This window comes from Hemiscyllium ocellatum, chromosome 5 (assembly GCF_020745735.1).
Source record: "Hemiscyllium ocellatum isolate sHemOce1 chromosome 5, sHemOce1.pat.X.cur, whole genome shotgun sequence".
Classification (NCBI taxonomy): domain Eukaryota; kingdom Metazoa; phylum Chordata; class Chondrichthyes; order Orectolobiformes; family Hemiscylliidae; genus Hemiscyllium; species Hemiscyllium ocellatum.
In genome coordinates this window covers 66,404,353-66,426,264 of record NC_083405.1, presented here as the reverse complement: position 1 = coordinate 66,426,264, position 21,912 = coordinate 66,404,353, and the positions used below count along the sequence as shown (strand labels likewise).

Genomic DNA, 21,912 nt, shown 5'->3' with positions numbered 1-21,912 from the left:
ACTGTCAAAAGCGAAGCACAGAGGGATTGGGGAGTCCTTATGCATAAATTACAAAAAGCTGTCATACAAGTTCAGCTTATAATAGGAATAGAGAATTCGAGATGCTGCCTAACCTGCTGTGCTTTGACCAGCAACACATTTGCAGCTGTGATCTCCAGCATCTGCAGACCTCATTTTTTACAGCTTATAATAGGGAAGGCAAATAGAATCCTAGCTTTTATTTCAAATGCTACAGGATAGTAAATTTAGGGAGATCTCTCTAAAACTATACAAGCACTAATCAGACCATAGCTGGAATACTGTAAACAGTTTTTGAAATAACACAGATGCTAGTATCCCATCACCAAGTCACTATTTGTTTACATGTGGCCATAAATAATGTTCTCTCGAAGCAGTCCAGAGAAGGTTCACTAGGTTGCTTGTGCGTTTGGAGGCACTATCTAATGAGACAGCTTGTGTAGGTTGGGCCCATACTTATTGGTGTTTAGAAGAATGGGAGGTGTCCATATTGAAATACATAAGATTCTGAGGGGATGTAACAGGATCAATGTGAATAGGTTATCTCCCTTGTTGAGTGGTTTCAGACTCGAGGGCACAATCTCAGAGTAGATGGTCACTCATTTCAGTTTTACCTATTGTTGTCTAGTGTTACTTATGACATTTTTAAATAAATTACACTGTTATACTATAACCTGATTCACAAAGTTTTGAAATGTCCCTGGGACATTACTAAACCCAAAAGGCACTGTGTGACACTTGATACAGCCCATTTGAAGTGAGAAAAACTGATATTATTTTAGCTTTCATGATAATGTTACTTCCTGTATCCCTTCAACAGATCAATCTTCAATAAAACTGAAACAGTGCCAGCTGGGATTGGTTTAATTTCACTTCTCAAGGGAACGTGGAGGGTAACTGAAATTGAAAGGGAATTCATCGGTTAACAGGAAGTTGAAAGGCAATGAGGGAGAAACAAAGTAAGGAGTACAAAGCTGAGCATCAAGAATGCTTGGAATGTAGAATCATGTGAAAAGGGTGTTCTACCTGAATACACACAGCTTTTGCAATAGCATAGAAGATCTAAACACAGAAACAAATGTAAATTACAGAAACATAACTGCATGGAGACCAGGACTGCAAACTGACTATCCAAGGATATCCAGCATTCAGAAAGAACAGACAAGATTGAAAAGGGTGAAGAGTTGTTTTAATAATATGCAATGAGATCAGTACATTGGTAAGAGAGGATTACAGATGGAAGGAAGAGTGACTGGAATCTGTCTGGGTGGAATACGAAATGGTAAAGAGAGTTGTTTAAAAGCTACCAAATAGTAGGACTACAGAGGGACATTGTACAAATCAGGAGATGAGAAATATTTGTCTCATGTGAAACAGTAGTCCGAGGTGACTTTAATTTGTATCTACAGAGGAACCTCAATTATCTGAATGACATGGACGGGAACCGTTTTAATTGAGACCTTCCAATCTTGTTCAGATAATCCGAAATTCGGATAATTGATATTTGGATAATTGAGGTTCCTCTGAGAACTGGGAAAGCTATTAAAGCTGTGGAGGATGAGTGTGGAATGTTTTAGGGATAGTTTTCTTCAGCAGCATGTTGAAGAGTCAACAAAAGGACAGACTATTTTTAGAACTCACATTGTGAAATGAGAAATAGTTAATTAATATTCTTGTTGTAAAAGATCCTTGGGTAACAGGTATCACTGAATGGTAGATTTTTGCATTATGTTTGAAAGGGAAGCAGTTCAATGTAAAGCAAGAATAAATTTGCAAAAGGGGCATTATGAAAGTACAACATGCTAATTGAGCTGGATTGGAAAAATATATGAAAAGACATAATTCCAAGTCAGATCTAAAGGTGAGGTGCACCAGGTTTCATTATAAACAGAAAAAGTAATCTCTGTTGATTGTAATCATTTATACTTTAACAAACAACAATAAAGCTGGTTATGTAATTATTAAATTTTGAACAATAAACTTAAGGTATACACCTTTTACTCCAAATACATTCTCATCTATGAATAATACAAATACAGAGAGTTTGATAAAAATATTACCTATGGGGAATTAATATTATAGTCAGTGAAATAATACTTCTGTACCATAAATCCAAACCACAAACTTTGAATGAGCTGTTCTTGGACTTCTCTCAATTCTTATTATCATAGCTCACTGGGATAATGCACCAGAAGGCAATCTGTGCTATTCCCAGAGTCACCCCAAGATTTAAAGTTTTTAGAAAGAAATACACTAAATCCCCAAACCACCTGATTTTCACATCCTGGTTAATAAAATGCACCAATCTGTTTCCTACACTTAACAAAAAAAGTCATTTTTTATTACAATGCATAAGATCCTAGCTACAGATAAGTATTTAAAATAAATTACACACACACACACACACACACACACACACACACACACAAATACAGCCGAGTATAATGTAAGCTTTGGCAACTGAGCTGTCAGTTATGTCCTGCCACCTTCTATGATTTATTCACATATACTTTGGGCCTTTTCTCCTGCACTGCATTTGAATTGCACCCTTTATTTTGTTGCTTTTCTGTGTTGTTCTTTTCAAATGATTCCTTTTACACTTCTTCAAATTGCTATTTGTCTGCTTGCAGTGTACTGGTCTCCCTATAGTTCAAAAAGGCTCCATGTCTCCCACAAATTTTGAAATTGTGTCTTGCACACTAACAACTATGTCATCATTATAAATCAAAAAGAGCAACATGTTGAAACCTCTTCAGATATCATGAGCCTTGCCAGCTGGCTGCAGAACCTGGGAGAAATCCATGCTGCCTCTTCCTGGGAAGGCCACATTCCAATCAGGCTGTGTTGAGGCCATCAGAAAATCTACCCCCGAAATAAGGCTTCCAATCAGGGCCTGGCAGCTCATTCTCAGCAGCACCAGAAGCCGGGCCTGTCTCCCAAATGAATGCACCCAGGTCCCATAATTGTGGAAGAGTAAGGACAAAGGTAAGTAATGAGGAGGAAGGTGTTTCTCAGATTGAAGGATTTGAAGGAGCTCCCTGCAGGGATCCCCCTGCCTGCTGTCCAGTCAGAACAGGACCTTCACTACTGAGATGACAAGTACTTCAACACAGTTTGATATTTTGTGGACATGACATGGCAACAGCCTCTGCAACACTGCACGTTTTTAATTAAGACATTAATTTTTGACAGTCAGTGTCAGCAGCCTGCTGAAATACAGCCACTATGCAAATTCCTTCTTATTGAAGTTGAGGAATGCAAAGGGTCACCATCTGTGGGCCTTATCTCGTACACAGAACCCCATCATACTACATCAGCCAGCTGTTTCTGCTCTCTCTCCTGTTCCAGCTTTAATGGCCGACTTGCCAAGCACGACTGCAACTTAACTGTTTACCAAAACAGACATAAAGAGTCATTTATTTATGATGTTTTGCTTGTTTATTTATTTTCATGCTTGTTCTCAGGATGTAAGTTCACTAGCTGGACCAACACTTATTATCCATCTCTAACTGCCTTTGATAAGGTGGTGATAAGCCATCTTTTTGAAACACTGCAATCCAGGGGGAACATGTTCACCCACAATGCTGTTCAGAAAGTAGTTCTAGGATTATGATCCAAAGTCATTAATATTTTCTAGTCAGGACCATAATTGGCCCAGAGGGGAGTTTCAATGTGGTGGGTCTCTCATGTATCTGTTGTCCTTGACTTTCTAGATGGTACAGGTTGTCTATTTGAAAGATGCTGTCAAAAATCATCTCTTACAGAGTTCACATTTCTGTTGCTGTACACTGTTGGAAGAGAGACTGACTGCCTGATTGGCAATCTTCCACCATGTGAGATGCTGGTTTGTGTTCTGGGTGTCAACTCCATATCAACTATCATCTGCTGTGCTCAGGAACCCCATTTGGTATGATAGTCTCTATATGATTTGCTCTAAATGAAGACAGTGGGCTGAGAAGATGAAGGACTTACCAGTCTCTTTCCCTAGACCCTTTCTCAGAAGGAAAGCTGTGTCTCTTGCTACCTGAAGAGTCAGAATGGTTGTTTTCTCCACAGACAGAGCAGCATGTTTACCATTGTGGTGAGCTGCTGGAGATTTATGAAATGTCATCACTGGGACATCATGGTGATCATCTTGATGTATTGCTGCTAACAAGCAGCCTATACTGCAGCACTGTGATTCCATCTTGCAGGAGAACAGCTGCATGTTTCCTCAACAAGTCCCTGTTCATCTTCTCATCTATGGTGGGTCCTTTCATAGCCTCTGCAACACTGCCTTCTGCTGGAGTTGGTATGCAAGATTTTAATTAAGACATTAAATTTTGACTGTCATTTAAGGATTGTCTCCCATTTCTGCTTACCTTTATCAATGTCACTCCAGTCATCATCCAGAGGTTGTAGATGGTGACGTCTGTCTCCCAGTTTTCTATGAGGTCCACCATGTGCAAAGCTATTAATAGGAGTCCTCATAGTGAAAGTAGGGACATTGAGCAGTCATGAGTATACAGGAAGGTTTTTTGGGAAATTGGCTGTTATTCAGCTAATAAATGCTGTTGAGCCATTGCAGACAGGAGCTTAGTAACTGATCTATGCTGATGGAATTAACAAACACTGGACAACTGAGCTGATGACTTTACCAGCCAAAGATACCAAAGTCTGTGAGGGAGGAAAGGTGGAAACAGGTCAGTCTAACTCTGAACCAGTGCAAGTTGTTGAGATCTCTCTATACTGAGGGTGCAGGACTGGTCAACTAAGTTTGATGCTGTCAGTCAGGTTGCTGCTGTTCCACAACCTCTTAACCCAACTTGAATATAGCAACTACAGTTTTTGCAATGCAGGAGTTGATTTCAGCATCAATATAAATATCTTTCTCTTCCATGACTGCAAATCTGTCTTTTGTATTCACAGCTTTCTCAGTGACTGGGTTTTCCCATAAGGCAGTGTCCCAATCATCTCTCCAATCGTTTACTGCAATTAGTGATGACCTCCTTTTCTTATGTTTTTAGTGTTCTGTTTGAGGGATCCCACTGGTAGCAATGTGAAGTTCTTTGTGGATCAGGCCCTTTTGCCTTTGCAATGAAAGATAGCATTTCAATATTATAAAGGTAAAGTCGTCATAGTTTGGGAATTAAACCCACACTGTTGGCATCATGTAAAGTCACTATAATCTTACTATAGGGCTGCTCTGTCATGTGAGAGAGCAACTGGTGGTGGTTTAACATGAGGGTCACCACATCAGGTTGAGAAGGTGAATCGTTCAGGTTAACCTCAGCTGGTATAATGCTTATGGGGTTAACTTATCCTGTTTGAGTTGAGAGGGAGACAGAGAGAAAATATTCTGAATTATTTATGGATAGTTCTAGAAGCAAGAGTCGCAAGTTCCTTGCAGTGAAACTTACTCTTTGCTCAGATTTCCTTTAAACTCTTGCCCTGACTGATTAATCTTTATGTTTCAGTTGCACTAATCCACTCTCAGTTAGCCTTGACTCTTGTTGGAATGTGAGTCCATTCAAAGCTGAATCAGAACAGTTTGTAATGGGTACGAGAGAAGAAGCAGAAAAGCTAAATGTGGTCTGTTTTCATTGAGAAAAATACAAATACAAAAACATCTCCCAGAATTAAACATCCAAATGGCAAGAGTGAATGAGGAGTCAAAACAAAGAATTAGTTAAAAGCTTGTACTAGAGGGCCTAATGGGGGTTGAATGGTGAAAAGTCCTGGGACTTGATGTTCTACACCACAGAATGTTGAATGACTATCTCTTTAGCCATGTCAATGTGTTGTTAATCATCTTCTAAAATTCCATGGATTCTGGAATAGTTCCTGCAATTTGGAAGCTTGTAAGTGTCATCCCACTGTTTAACAAAGAATCAAGGGAAAAGTACAGGGAACGTCAGGTCCATTCGCTTTACATAATAATAGAATCTATCATAAAGGACATGATAACTGGACAATTGCATAATATTTTCTGGTTGGATATAATCAGCATGGATTTCTTAATAGAAAATCAAATTTGACAAATTTGTTTGAGTTTTTGAGGATGTTACAAAATTGACAATAGTGAGTTAGTGGCCATAGGATATTTGGATCTTCAGAAGGCATTTAGCAAGGTCCCTCACAGGAGGCTGGTTAGCAAAATTAAAGCATATGATATAATAAGTAATTTACTTGTTTGGATTAAGTAAGGATACTGAAAATGTGAAACACAGAAAATGCTGGAGGAACTCAGCAGATCTGGCAGCATCAGTGGAGAGAGAAGCAGAGTTAATGTTTTCAGTCAAAATAAGACTCATTTTCAGGTTCTGAGGCTTGTAAGCTATGTGTGGTTTTGGTCTCCTTATTGCAGGAAAGAAATCATTGTCGTAGAGTAAGTGCAACAAAGGTTCACAGACATATTGACAAGATGGACCAACTATCCTATAGTGGGAGATTGGGGATTTTAGACCGGTATTCTCTGTAGAGTTTTGAAGAATTGGAAGTGTCCTAATAGAAGCATACATAATACATATATACATCTATCTTGTTTATTGCATTAAGATGATCCCGGTTGGGGATCCTATAATCAGGGATACAATTTAAAAATAAAGGTCATGATTTGGGAGATGCTGGTGTTGGACTGGGGTGTACAAAGTTAAAAATCACACAACACCAGATTATAGTCCAACAGGTTTAATTGGAAGCTAGTGTGCTTCCAGTTAAACCTGTTGGACTATAACCTGGTGTTGTGTGATTTTTAAAAATAAAGGGGATGCCATGCCATTTAGGAGAGATGAAGAAAATGTTTTTTACTCAGAAGGTGGTGAATCTTTGGAATTCTCTACCTCAGAGATTTGTGAAATCTCAGTCAGTGAACGTGTTTGAAGTAGAGGTTAGTACAGGTATCTGTACTGTAGGGATACTGTAGGTAAAAGGCATCAAAATGTTTGATCAGCTATGATTGTATTAAATGGTTCAGCAGTCTCAATAGGCTGCATGCCCTACTCCTATTCCTATGATTTTGCATTATGTTCCAGAGCTGCAGTGAAACTAATACATTATCTCCAGGTCACAGGTCTGAGAAAAATTTATTGAGACCTGGGCTGACCAAATATTAACACCCTATATCTTGAACTTTCTGGTTGGGTTCAAATGAAATCAGTATACAACCTTTGGCATTGATTTGGTTGGAATTGCAAGAAATGATGCATCACTCCACTCAAGATCTTTTGTCAATGTTTACTGATTTTGCTCTTGGCTTTCCTGTAGTATCCACAAGGCATGGAGGTATTTGCCTATAGCTGGGAGTTTCTTCCAGGAGTGCCAGGGCTGTTCTATACATCAGTGGGGAACTATGTACTGCACGATCTGGAGTTGAAACCTCTTCAGAGTCCCTCAGAAAAGAATGAAATTCTGTTTGCGACCATAAGGAGATTGGAGTTATCAATGGAGATGTTTTGCACGAGCTGGAATAGAAAAACACATATGGCAATCTTTTTGAAATGCCAGCAAAAAGGAATGAGAGGCAAACCAGGATGAAAAAAAGTCAGAAGGCTTCACCCACACTCCAAATGCACTCATATTGACCTGTTGAAATGTTTAAGATTGCGCATAAATGCTAGGAAAATATTGTTAAGTGGCTTTTAAAAGCATACGGTATATTCCCTGGATGTTGACAGTCTCCATCCAGTATGTTGGGTGGTGCTCTTGTGCATATATTGCATTGAGCCATTTAATTTCCAACTCTTGGTTTTCAGTTCCGATATTTGCCCCATGGAGGTTTTTGTACTGGCTATGCATTTCTTGTCTACTTCCTGGACCATTAGTCTGTTGGATGTTGTAGAGGTATGACTTTTTTGCTTTGCACTATCTGAATCTAATGAGATTTCCAACATTTGTTTTCAGTAATTGCACTTTACAGATAAAACACCCAGGGTTATACCATAGTAAGCAGAAACTCACCCTGCAGTTAATGCATCTGAGGCTATTGATCCTTCATTCACTTATGGCTCTCCTTTAGAAAAATGTGTTTCAGATAATACATTGATTCTTAATCTCTCACTCTCCACAGCAGTAACTCATTGAAGTGTAGTATTACAACTGCTAACATACCTTTTATAATTAGGACACGTTGAGGAAAGGTCAGCACATTAGCAATAGATATATGTGGTTTGTGGGCACTCATGCTCCCATCATGAACTTGCCAAACAAAGAATAATGTCATGCTGTAAAGAGTGAATTTCCACTCTAGTTCTCCTGCACGTCCACAATAATATTGACAGAATAGCCATGGATGTCCTACACAAATTAAGGTAATACTGGTTGCGTGAGGTTGCCAGGATTTTTCTTATCCATTGAGTTGTACTTGAGGAGTGGACGAGAATCACCCTGATTTTGTGGTGAGCAGAAAATGAACACTTCTGGTCACTTATTACATTTACATCTTCAATGGACATTTGCACAGTGACTTGTGGGTTTTAGAAATCAAGAACAACACTGAACTTTCTGTCAGCTTTCAGGCCAAGAAATGGTGTGTCTTCTCAACAAATCTCAAAGATACTTAATAAGCAGCAGAGGGACTAAGTAAGCAGAAGGAACATTTAATTCAATGCTAAATCATGTCAGAAAGCAAAATAAAAGTAAGGCTATAAATGGGATTAAGAATGAGTGGGGAAAAAAGTGAACTAGCAAATAAAACATTTTAAGAGTCTCCAAAAATAATTAAGCCTTGGAGGAATGTGATTCTACATCAATTTATGTGCCAAACGAAATGTTTAGCAGTATTTAAAAATTATGCTGTTCAACATTCACTTGTGTATGAATGGTTAAGCCGAGTTTCTTCCACATTTATTGAGCATGTTATTAGTATGGGATTCTAATCCATATAATCCTGAGTATCTCAGTGAGGTACAAGTTTATTGAAGTTTCAGGAGGAGTAGGACAAGCAGACAGCAACTTCCAGACTTTTCATTTAACTATCCATGTAATAGCCTCCTTGCTTCTTCTGGTGAAATCCAGACCAACATCCATAAAGTGAAATACTGGAAACATGAGGTACTGCTTAAAAGCAGATTTCATTTTCTCACTTTGCCTTTTTTGATTGGAAATTAAAATCAAGAACATCATCATGTCCAAAATGTTATGATCTTCATGAGAGCAAAGCTGCTTGGATTTCCAGCAGCATTACTCATGTATTAAACAACTACAAAAATCATAACATCCTGGAACACACAAATCATCCATGGGCACCCTCATGGGCCCCAGCTATGCCTGCCTCTTCATCAGATATGCAGAACAGTCCATCATCCGCAGCTATACCTACACCACCCCCCACCTTTTCCTCCGCTACATCGATGATTGTATTGGCGCTACCTTGTGCTCCCACGAGGAGGTTGAACAGTTCATCCACTTTACTAACACCTTCCACCCCGACCTCAAATTTACCTGGACCGTCTCAGACTCCTCCCTCCCCTTCCTAGACCTCTCCATTTCTATTTCGGGCGATCGACTCAACACAGACATTTACTACAAACCGACCGACTCCCACAGCTATCTAGACTACACCTCATCCCACCAATCCCCCTGTAAAAATGCCATCCCATATTCCCAATTCCTCCGCCTCCACCGCATCTGCTTCCAGGAGGAACAATTCCACGACCGAACAGCCCAAATGGCCTCCTTTTTCAAAAACCGCAATTTCCCCTCCAACGTGGTCGATGACACTCTCCACCACATCTCGTCCACTTCCCATACCTCCGCCCTTGAACCCCGCCCCACCAATAGCCACCAGGACAGAACCCCACTGGTCCTCACCCCACCAACCTCCATATGTATCGTATCATCCTCCGTCATTTCCGCCGCCTCCAAACAGACCCCACCACTAGGGATATATTCCCATCCCCACCCCTATCAGTGTTCCGAGAGACCACTCCCTTCGCGTCTCTCTCGTCAGGTCCACACCCCCCACCAACCCAACCTCCACTTCTGGCACCTTCCCCTGCAACCACAAAAAGTGCAAAACTTGCGCCCACACCTCCCCCCTCACCTCCCTCCAAGGCCCCAATGGATCCTTCTATATCTGTTGCAAATTCACCTGCACCTCCACAAACATCATTTACTGTATCCGTTGCACAAAATGTGGTCTCCTCTACATTAGGGAGACAGGCCGCCTATTTGCGGAATGTTTCAGAGAACACCTCTGGGACACCCGCACCAACCAACCCAACCGCCCCGTGGCTGAACACTTTAGTTCCCCCCTCCCACTCCGCCAATGACATACAGGTCCTTGGCCTCCTCCATCGCCAGACCCTGGCCACACGACGCCTGGAGGAAGAGCGCCTCATCTTCCGTCTAGGAACCCTCCAACCACAAGGGATGAATGTAGATTTCTCCAGCTTCCTCGTTTCCCCTGCCCCCACCTTATCTCAGTCCCAACCCTTGGATTCAGCACCGCCCTCTTGACCTGCAGTCTTCTTCCCAACCTCTCTGCCCCCACCCCCTCTCCGGCCTATCACCCTCACCCTCACCTCCTTCCACCTATCATATTCCCAGTGCCCCTCCCCCAAATTCCCTCCCCCTACCTTTCATCTCAGCCCACTTGGCACACCAGCCTCATTCCTGAAGAAGGACTCATGCCCGAAACATCGATTCTCCTGCTCCTCGGATGTTGCCTGGCCTGCTGTGTTTTTCCAGCACCACATTTTTCAACACAAATCAGCTGTTGATAATATCAACAAAATATCACTATACACGTTTCTTTTGAATTTCATGTTTCCAGGTTATTTGTTGTAATGTACAATATTTACAGCTATAATGGCAGTACATAGTTTTTCATTACTTTCCCCTGATTTTTCTTAGATGGCTTGCTGACCTTTCCACTTCATCTTTATTCAAAGCATCATGTGGAATCTTGACTGAGGAACACAGGTATTATTGCAAGTGGTGACAGCTGCTGGAAGACTGGAACACAATATTTCAAATATCCACCATTCACTGAAAATTTTAAAAATGCCAGATTGTGATGCTTGAAATATACTAGTCACTTTTTATTGCTCAGATTTAGTACAAATAACATGACTAATTCAATATAAGTATGGTATGCAATACAGAATGTACAAAAACAGCTTTCTTTCAGTCCCATTTTATGTTCAATATAGCAAAAAATTTTTTTTTTCACATAATCTTTTGTCTAGATTTCCTTGCAATCATTCTTAATGCAAGTTGCCTGGTGGTCAACTCTCCAAGTGCCATCTTCATAGGAGCAATGGCAAGTTGTGCATTCATCGATCTTCACCTCTCGTCCAGCTGGGATAATAGTGACTCCCGCAAAACAATTGGGTCCTAAGAGAAAAAGAGCATTGTTACTATTTGTTATTATGTGTACATGCTGGGATGTCTAACACATGGCAAATATTGAAAGCAATTTATTTTACAATCCTGTCCAATGTACAAATTGGTTCTCAAATATCAAAATTATATATAAAGTACAATGATTTTTAATAGTGTAAAAAATATCTGCATATTTCTGGTAATATGTTTTAACAAAAATAGATTCTATTAAAAATAAAGATACTGACAATCCATAGATTAGCATAATTTATTAACTGTAATTATTTTACTATTTTTCTTGCTGTGCAAGTTGTAACTTGTTCAAAATGAAGGACATGGTAAGATGGCTGCAAAGATCATCCAATCTTTCCAAATCTGAAGTATTATAATAAACCATCTGACACTGTGGTTAAGAATATACATTCTTAACTATTTAGTTTAATAAAAGCTACTTTCATTTTTCCTGCTTGATATTGTACCAATTTGCTGCAGTGTGGAGCATAATGTATTCAAGTTAAATTTTTCAAACACTAATATTAATGCTTGGACCTGAGAAACCAGCAATGTTTCTGTTAATTTGATCTGATTTATTGTTGTCGTGTGTATCTTGTTACAATATACAGTGAAAAGTATTGTATAGTGTCACCATTCTGCAGCACCATCTAAAAACACCAAAAAATAAACCAAAGCATAAAATCTAAAGGCAGAAAAATTAAGGAATAAAGGAAGTTTCAAACTTTACGGTCCTTTTTGTTAAGTGCTCCACCATTGGACATAGGCATGGAGACCAGGCATGAGTCACTTCACCACACTGCTACTTCTGGAATGAAAGTTGCCACTCTTCAACACTACAGCAACTCTTCAGCACTGATGCACTTGCCTCTATGAGTCATCACTGGACCTTGCCAATGCAGCTACTATCAATGGTGCCAGGTATCGCACTGGCCCAAACTCTATTTTGCTGCCACTATGAGTCTGCTTTGAGCCCACCTTCAGCCACTGCTGATGCTGCCGGGTCTTGTACTGGGCCCAAACTCGCCTCTGCCACTGCCTCCATCAATCTGTACTGGACACAGATGCTGCTGGGAATCTAAACTCACCTCTGCAGCAACCCAGCCATGAGTTGGTGCCAGGACTGCGACGATGACGCAGAAGTCGCCGTAAACCCAAACTCACCTTTAATACCACAGCCACGAGTCTGTGCTGCTGGGCCTACTTGCCACTGCCAATACTGTTGCCTCAACCAAGCTCTTCACCAAAAGATAAGTAAAATAAAATAAAAGAGAAAAGAAATGAAAAGAAAGCAGAGGGCCGCTAGGCTCAGAAGCCCTACTCCACCTCCACCTTACAGGAAGCCATAAAGTCGATGCTTTAAAGTTAATGCAGTACATAGAAATGAACTATTGTCAGATGTTCAAAACAAAAACTGAGAAAGTTATAAATCAGTGCTTTTTTCATAAATCTGAAACTAATTGCCTCAAAACTTGATTACTGATAATTGAGTAGGGTGGCACAGTGGGACAATGGTTAGCACTGCTGCCTCACAGCACCAGGGACCTGGGTTCAATTCAAGCCTTGGGCAAGTGTGTGTGCGCGTGCATGTGTTTGGTGGATTAGTTACAGGAATGCAGGTTTATGTGTGTAGGTCTGGGTGGGATACTCTTTGGAGGGGTATTGTGGACTCAATGGGTTGCTTCCACACCGTTATGGATTTTATGATTCCTGCCAATTTACAACAAATAACAGCACTTACATTGTATTGAACTAAAAAAAAATTCTTTTCAAAAGCATTGTGTTTTTTTTTTAAAAAAGCACAAAACCTGACAGAATGCATAAACCAATATGAAGTCCTTCATGTTTACAGTCATGACAAAATATTTTGTAGTTTCTTTATGTAGGTTTTTAAAAAATTAACATTGTATTCAAAAATGGACAAGTCTGGGAAATAAGCCAGTGAAAGTGCTTTGCTGTATTACTCCTGGCTGTTTTGTACAATGAAATTAAAAATTCATATAATCCTCAACTTCTGTTTGATGCATATTCTACATCAACAATGATCCTTGCTCCTATCATGTACATTAGCATTGACGGTTAGTGGGAAGCAGTTCACAGTAGCTGTTGTTAATGTGATCTGAAATCAGTATTGCCCTCCCTCAGGCTACAGATGAAGTGTTGTAGAATGTGAATCCCACAACAATACACTTGAATATGCTTTGTGATGTCTGCCAAACCTGATGAATCTTTTTAAGCCATTGGATATTAGAATGGAAGCATCGTTTTAAAAGAACAACTTAAAGTTCATTGGTCACATGAAGAATTCAGAAGTGCTATTTCCTTCAATTAATTTTTGTAATTTATAGTAGAAATTTACATGATCTGAGAGGGGAAGTGAGTTGCGAAAACTGTTCAGAGTTCAAAGTAAACAAATGGGAGTCTGGAAGAATGCAGCAATCCAGGCAGCATCAAAAGGGAGAGACATAGATGGTTTGGGCTGAAACCCTTAATCAGGATCTTTATGAAGAGTCTCAACCTGAAACGTCAACTTCTCCACCTCCTGCTGCTGCCTGGCTTGCTATGTTCTTCCAGCCTCCTGTCTGTTTACTTTGGATTCCAGCATCTACAATTTTATTTTTGTCTCTGTTCACAGTTCAAATCCAAATTGCAAACTTTTTGACAGCTGCAAGATTCATTCAGTTCCCATGGTCCAAGTCCACAGCATTGCCTTCAATTCAGCAGTACTTGGCAGTAATTGAGTCACTGGAATAGATAGCACAGTAAATAAAATTGTCAAAATGCAGGAATGGGATGTTGTCTCAGAGGTTGGTGTTAAAGTAGGCCCCTGTGAAGTTTCAGAAGAAATTTGATTGCTTGGATCTGGAGCCATTGAGAGTTACTTGCAACATTGTGTGCCAAAGATATCACTGTACAAGTTGCATAATTGTTCTGCGAGTTGTACTGTTTTTCATTCTTAAAATTATTTTCATTTCTTTGCATTCTGGATAACTAGTGAAAAAGAATAAAAATAATTCTGTATCAACATTGCTAATCCACCTATGTTTTCAAGGAAGACTACTCTGATTGGCAAGTTGAACAATGTGACATGAAAGCTTATGGTAACCTAAAACAACAAAATGTTTCATATTTAAGGTTTTTGCATATTACTGATTAATACCTATCTGTGTTGACATAGGAAGAATTCCTCAAATAAACAGTTGCCAATTTTCTAATCCTTAAGCATAATCTGCTATCACTTTGACATATGGGGGGGTTGGGCAGTAATTCAACTCTATGATGCTTTGAAAGACTTTGCAAAGAAGTTTTCAACATTGCACAATGTGTTTACATGATGGATTACAGGGAATATTTTATTTATTCATTTTGCGGGATGTGGGTGTCACTTGTTGGCCAGCATTTATTGCCCATCCCTAGTTGCCTTTGAGAAGGTGCTGGTGAGCTGCCTTCTTGAAATGCTGCGGTTTGACCACAAAGAGAGGGGATTCCAGGATTTTAACCCAGCGACAGTGAAAGAATGGCGATATATTTCCACTTAAGGTGGTGAGTGACTTGGAAGGGAACTTGAAGGTGGTGGTGCTCCCAAATATCTGCTGCCCTTGTCCTTCTAGATAGAAGTGCTTGTGGGTTTGGAAGCTGCTATCTAAAGATCTTTGGTCAATTTCTGCATATAGTACACACTGCTGCTACTAAACATCAGTAATGGAGGGATTGGATGCTTGTGGATGTGGTGCCAATCAAGCGGGCTACTTTGTCTTGGATGGTGTCAAGTTTCTTGAGCATTATTGGGGCCACAGTCATCCAGACAAGTGGGGAGTATTGCATCACCTGATTTCTGCCTTGCTGATTGTGGACAGGCTTTGGGAGTCGGTGGGGGAGTTACTCGTTGCAGTATTCCTAGCCTTTTGTAGCCATTGCGTTTAGATGGTGAGTCCAGTTGAGTTTCTGCTCAATGATAACCCCCAGGATATTGATAGTAATGACTCATCGACGGTAACACCATTGAATGTCAATGGGCGGTGGACAGATTGTGTCTTATTGGTGATAGTCATAGCCTGGTATTTGTGTGGTGCGAATGTTACTTGCTACTTGTCAGCCCAAGCCTGGATGTTGTCCAAATCTTGTTACATTTGAACACGGACTGCTTCAGTATCTGGGGAGTTGTGAATGGTGCTGAACATTGAGCACTTCTGACCTTACGATGGAGGGAAGCTTATTACTGAAGCAACTGAAGATGGTTGGGCTGAGGACAATTCCCTGAGGAAGTCCCACAAAGATGTTCTGGAGCAGAAATGAATGACCTCCAACAACCTCAACCATCTTCCTATATGCCAGGTAGGACTCCAACCACTGGGGAGTTTGCCCCCGATACCCATTGATTCCAGTTTTACTCAGGTTCCTTGATGCCACACTTAGTCTAATGCAGCCTTGATTCCAAAGGCTGTCACTCTTGCTTCACCTCTGGAATTCAGCTGTTTTGTCCTTGTTTGGACCAAGGTTGTAATGAGGTCGGGAGCTCAGTGGCTCTGGCAGAACCCAAACTGGGTATCACTGAGCAGGTTATTGTTGAACAGGAGAAAGTGAGGACTGCAGATGCAGGAGAACAAAGTTGAAGAATGTGGTGCTGGAAAAGCACAACCAGTCAGGCAGCATCCGAAGAGCAGGAGAGTTGACGTTTCGAGAATAAGTCCTTCCGGGCCAGCTCTGCTTTTCCAGCAGCACACTCTTCGACCATTGCTGAGCAGGTGCTGCTTGATGGCACTGTTGATGACACCTTCCATCACTTTATGGATGATCAAGAGTCAACTGATGGGGTAGTAATTGGCTGGGGGTTAGATTTGTCCTGCTCTTTTTGTACTGGACATACTTGGGCACTTTTCCACATGGTCAGGTAGATACTGGTGTTATAACTGTACTGGAAAAGCTTGGATTGGGAGTGGCAAGTTCTAGAGCACAAGTCTTATTGCTGGAATACTGTCAGGGCCTGTAGCCTTTGCAGTATTCAGTGCCTCCAATCCATTTCTTGATATCACACGGAATGAATTGAATTGGCTGAAGACTGGTATCTGTACTGTTGGAGACCACTGGAGAAGGCAGAGATGGATCACCCACTCAGCATTTCTGGCTGAAGATTGCTGCGAATACGTCTGCCTTATCTTTTACACTGATGTGCTGGGCTTTCCATCATTGAGGATCGCAATATTGGATGAGCTTTCTCCTCCAATGAGTTGCTTAATTGTCCACCACCACTTGCAACTGAATGTGGCAGGACAGCAGAGCTTATATCTGATCTATTGGCTTTGAGATCACTTAGCTTGGTCTATCATTTGCTGCTTATCCTATTTGGTGGCTTCACCAGATTAACACTTCATCTTCAAGTAAGCCTGGTGCTGCTCTTGGTATGCCCTCCTGCATTCTCCATCAAGCCAGGGGATCAACCCTGGTTTAATGCTAATGGTCTAGCAGGGGATATGCGGGTTACAGACTACATTGGAATACAATTCTGCTGTTGTTGATGGCCCATAGTGCCTCATGGATGCCCAGTCTTGAGTTGCTGGGTCGGATTGGTCTGTCCCATTTAGCACAGTGATAGTGCCATACAACACAATGGATGTTATTCTCAATGTGAAGGCACAACTTCATCTCCACGAGGTATGTGCAGTGGTCACTATCACCGATACTGGCATGGAGAGATGCATCTGTAGCTGGCAGATTGGTGAGAATGAGGTCAGGTTTTTCCCTTTGGCTGGTTCCCTCACAGCCTGCCACAGACCCAGTCTAGCAGTTATGACCTTTAGTACTCAACCAGCTTGATCAGTAGTACTGCTGCTGAGCCAACCTTGTTGGTGGACATTGTACTCTGGGTGAGGGATTTCATTTTGTGCCCTTGCCATCCTCAGTTCTTCCTCTAAGTGTAATTCGACATGGAGGAGTACTGATTCATCAGCTGAGGGAGAATGGTATGTGGGAATCAGCAGGAGTTTTCCTTGATCATATTTAACCTGAAGCCATTAAACTTCATGGGCTCAATGTTGAGGACTCCCAGAGCAAGTCCCTCCTGACTGCATACCATTGTGCTACCACCTTTGCTGAGTCGTCCTTTCGGTGGGACAGGACATATCCAGAAAAGGTGATGGTGATGTCTGGAACATCAATTGTAAAGGTCTGATTCTGTGAGTATGACAATAGCAGGTTGTTGTTAGACTAGTCAGTGAGACAGCTCTCCAAATTTTGGCACTAGCTCCCAGATATTATTGAGGAGGACTTTATAGGGTCGACAGGGCTGTTTCTGCTGTTGTCTTTTCCGGTGCCTAGGGAAGTTAAATACCAATTCCGGAGACGATGCCTAGAGCATAGCTAGTGATAACAAACACCCTATTTCAATGGCAGACAAAATAGGACCTCATGTGGCTTTGGGGTTCCAATTTGAGGATGATAGATTGGTTCTTGACACTAAGAAGCCAATAGGAATGTTTTACATGGTGGTGCTGCAGCTTGTCATTGCAGGTATTGGAGAGAGAGGGAACCTCCATCTTGAGAGGCATGTTCAGCAACTTCAAAACATTTTGAAAGAAAAATAACCACAGCTGTCAAATCACCATTCTGGACATGGGAGACATCACTGCATTCCAAGATAACCAATTGATAATGGTATGTTTGGCAGAGGAGAGCAAGGCTCAATGATCCATTAAAATCAGTGATGGAAGGATGAGCCAATTATGTGCCAGGCACTGTCAGGTCTCTTACTCTTAGCCTCAAAGGAGTGATCATAAAAGCCAAGCTGAGGGATCAACCAGGAATAGAGATAGTCAAAATTTTATTGGACTCAGGGCAGTAAAGGTGGAGGTGAGGATGTTTTAATCTAAAAGACGATAATACCAGAAAGTCAACTCCCAAAGTAAAATTATATGACCCACCTTATAAAGGAAAAGAATGCAAATGAAGAATAGCATGTAATATTAAACAATAAGTTTCTCATATTGTGGAATAGTAGGCATATCTATATTTTTAATATAAATGATTGTATGAAGAACAGGCACCTGTCAAGTTGTACACCAGTAATCTGGTACTAAACATTTTCACAAAAGCAATCAAATGTATTATTTTAGAACTACATGTAACTATACTTTCCAATTGTAATGTATTATTCTTATAATAGTTAATATAATGTTTTCATGGCTGAAGCCTTCTGATTGTAAATAATTACAAAGGGTAACATGAATAGAACCAATTTGCCAGTCTATAAAAATAAAACAATGTTTCAACACTCTCTTTCTTGATTTTATTAAAACAGCTTGATGCTGCAAATCTGAACATAAAATCACAGTTGTTATTAGTTAAGGAAATGAGTATTCTTCAGTTATGAACAAGAAACTTCAATTTGTTTCACAAGATGAAACAAGTGTGTTCTATGTCCTCTGACAATCTTGTTCCCCTAAGGTAATAATTTCCAACAGTAACATAAAAACTGAAAGCAAAAAGAAATGAGTTCACATTCAAAAGACAGACTAACAAACATGTTGGTGAATGATTGAAAATGTCAGTGTTAGCATGTAAAGATAAAGGTGAAGATTGTTAGAATCATACCCAAAGGAAGATGATTGTGGTTGTTTGAGGCCAACCATCTCAACAATAAGAAATCACGGCAAGGATTCCTCAGTGTCCTCAGGACTTTTTTGTTAAAATTCTTTCACAGGTTTTTGGTATTACTGACTGGAGCAGCAATTCTTTCCCATTTTTTCAGCTTCTTTAAAAAGGTACTGCCTTCTTAAAGTGCTACAGTCCATGTAGCTTGCATACAACTGGGAGGGAAAGATCCAAACTTCTGCAACTGCTTCATCAGTAGTATTCCCTTCATCATAAGGTCAAAAGAGGGGGAAATGTTCACTAATGATTGCAGAATAGGTAGTACCATTCCTGACTTGTCAGATACTAGAACGGCCCTTGCCTACAAGAGCAAGACCTGGATTGCATTCAGACTTGGACTGAAATCTGGCGAGCAATATTTGTCACATACCAGACCCATCTCCAAATAAGCAAGAATCTAATCATCCCCACCTTGACATTTAATGACATTACCATTACCAAATACCCCATCAACAACAAAAACAAAATACTTTGGGTGCTGTAAATCTAAAATAAAAACAGAAAATCCTTCTTAAAAATGATCAGGCCTGCCAGTATCTCTGGAGCAGGACACAGAGATAAACTTAATATTGACATGAAGCTGAACTGAGCTGAAAATGTGTTGCTGGAAAAGCGCAGCAAATCAGGCAGTATCCCAGGAGCAGGAGAATCGATGTGTCGGGCATGAGCCCTTCTTCAGGAATGAGGAAAGTGTGTCCAGCAGGCTAAGATAAAAGGTAGGGGGAGGGGCATTGGATATGCGATAGGTGGAAGGAGGTTAAAGTGAGGGTGATAGGCCGGAGTGGGAGTGGGGGCGGAGCGGTCAGGAAGAAGATTGCAGGTTAGGAAGGCGATGCTGAGTTCGAGGGATTTGACTGAGACAAGGTGGGGGAGGGGAATTGAAGAAACTGGAGAAATCTGAGTTCATCCCTTGTGGTTGGAGGGTTCCTAGGCGGAAGATGAGGCGCTCTTCCTCCAGCCGTCATGTTGCTATGGTCTGGCGATGGAGGAGTCCAAGGACCTGCATGTCCTTGGTGGAATGGGAGGAGGAGTTGAAGTATTGAGCCACGGGGTGGTTGGGTTGGTCGGTCCGGGTGACGCAGAGGTGTTCTCTGAAACGTTCCGCAAGTAGGCGGCCTGTCTCCCCAATATACACCTGGACACCCCATGCTGGCCTGATTCTCGCCCACCCTCTGACGACCCCTTCTCCTACCTCCAACATACCCCATCCACCTGGACACCCCATGCTGGCCTCTTACCTGCCCTCAATCTCTTCATAGTCCCGCCCCCACATCGATCTCCATCTTCGCCCCCACACCCAACCCCGCCCCCACTCCCAGCTCCAGCCCCACACCAGGTCCTAGCTCCCAGCCCTGCCGTGTTTTCACCATCCCTCCAGAACTACCCCTCTCTGAGGATGAAAGGTCAGTCCTCAGCAGAGACCTCACCTTCATTCCCCTACACTCTCGGATTAATGAGTTCAACACGCGGCGAGACACTGAACAATTCCTCCGCCGCCTTTGCCTCCGCCCCTACTTCTTCAACCTATTCTCGCCCACCCTCTGATGACCCTTTCTCCTGCCTCCAACATACCCCATCCACCTGGACACCCCGTGCTGGCCTCTTACCTGCCCTCAATCTCTTCATAGCTCCTCTATATTGGGTAGACAGGCGGGCGACTTGTGGAATGTTTCAGAGTCACCCTTTAATTCCTTGTGACATCAAGAATTTATCAATCTCTGCCTTGAAGACATTTAGCGTCTCGGCTGGTAGTTGTCGTCATGTTTAAGCTTCCACTATCTGATATGGGAATGGCTTCCCTCAGCCACGAAATATCAATGTCCTGCTGACATCAATGACTGACTACACATACTAAACCTGCAACCTGTACAACCTCGAAGGATTGGGGAAGCAGAACACCACCAATTTTCTTTCCAAGCCACAAATCATACTGACGTGAAACTGTATCACTATTCCTCCACTGTCAGTGGGTCAAAATCCAGGAACTCCCTTCCTAACAGCACTGCGGGTGTAAGTAATATTGACAGCAGCAACTCAAGAAAGCAGCTCACCATTACTTTCTCAAGGACAAATAGGGATGGTCAGTAAATGTCACTTTTAAACAGTGATGTTCATATCCCATGAATGAATAAATGAAAAATAAATGTCTTTTCATCTCAATTGCCTTATCCCAGTCTTGAAGCAAATTTTTACATTCCATTTTCTCTCACATACCTGAATGGTTTCCTCTGAAACTATCTAAGCTATTTGTCTCAAACCTTTCCTATAGTGAAGCATCCAAATTTTAAACAATTCTCAAAGTAGTGAAGTGTCTACTCATTTCCCTGATGGGTTCATTGGTTATTATTTTGCATATACAGCCCCTAGGCAAGTCACACAAGTCAAAATATTCTCTCCTAATCTCCCTGGCCAATGCATCCCTGATTTTAAAGGCATCCTGAAGATGTAACTTAAATATTTTGTTTTCTATCCTTTATAAAGTGAGGTATTAAGCACAAGAACAGGAATGTTATGATAACTGTTTTAAAAATAATGATCTAGATTCCATTTGAATTTTCATTGCTCTTGGGTGATGTAAGAAATGTCAGGAAATATGGGAAAATATGGAAAAATGGTGAGAAAACTGTTCCAACTTTCCACTTAAGCTTTCAATGTTCTGAACTTCATTAATTATTGCTCATTTCCATGTATTTGCATTTCATTCAGAGCCAATCTCACCTCATCGCTATGCAACTCAGGAATCTTCCAACCATTACAGCAAAACTAAACAAAGTCAATTCCTGGCTTGAAAGTCAGAGTGGCTATCTGACGGTTGCAGCTCATTGACAGCTTCTATAGACTCTCTATATTTCAATGCTCCTCCCAGGGTATTTTGTGGCTCCAGGACTGCAGCAATTCAAGAAGGCAGCTCACTATCACATTCTCCAGGGC

The 21,912-nt window shown here is 41.2% G+C and overlaps 1 protein-coding gene across 1 annotated transcript in view; it reads right to left on the bottom strand.

Moving 5' to 3' along the window:
- Positions 1–11,095: 11,095 nt before the first annotated feature.
- vwc2 (von Willebrand factor C domain containing 2) overlaps positions 11,096–21,912 on the bottom strand; it is a 153,433-nt gene continuing 142,616 nt past the window's right edge. Inside the window, exon 4 of the mRNA XM_060825484.1 lies at positions 11,096–11,334. Within this exon, the coding sequence (XP_060681467.1) occupies positions 11,183–11,334 (152 nt within the window). The 3' untranslated portion in view covers positions 11,096–11,182. The remainder of the gene's footprint in view (positions 11,335–21,912) is intronic.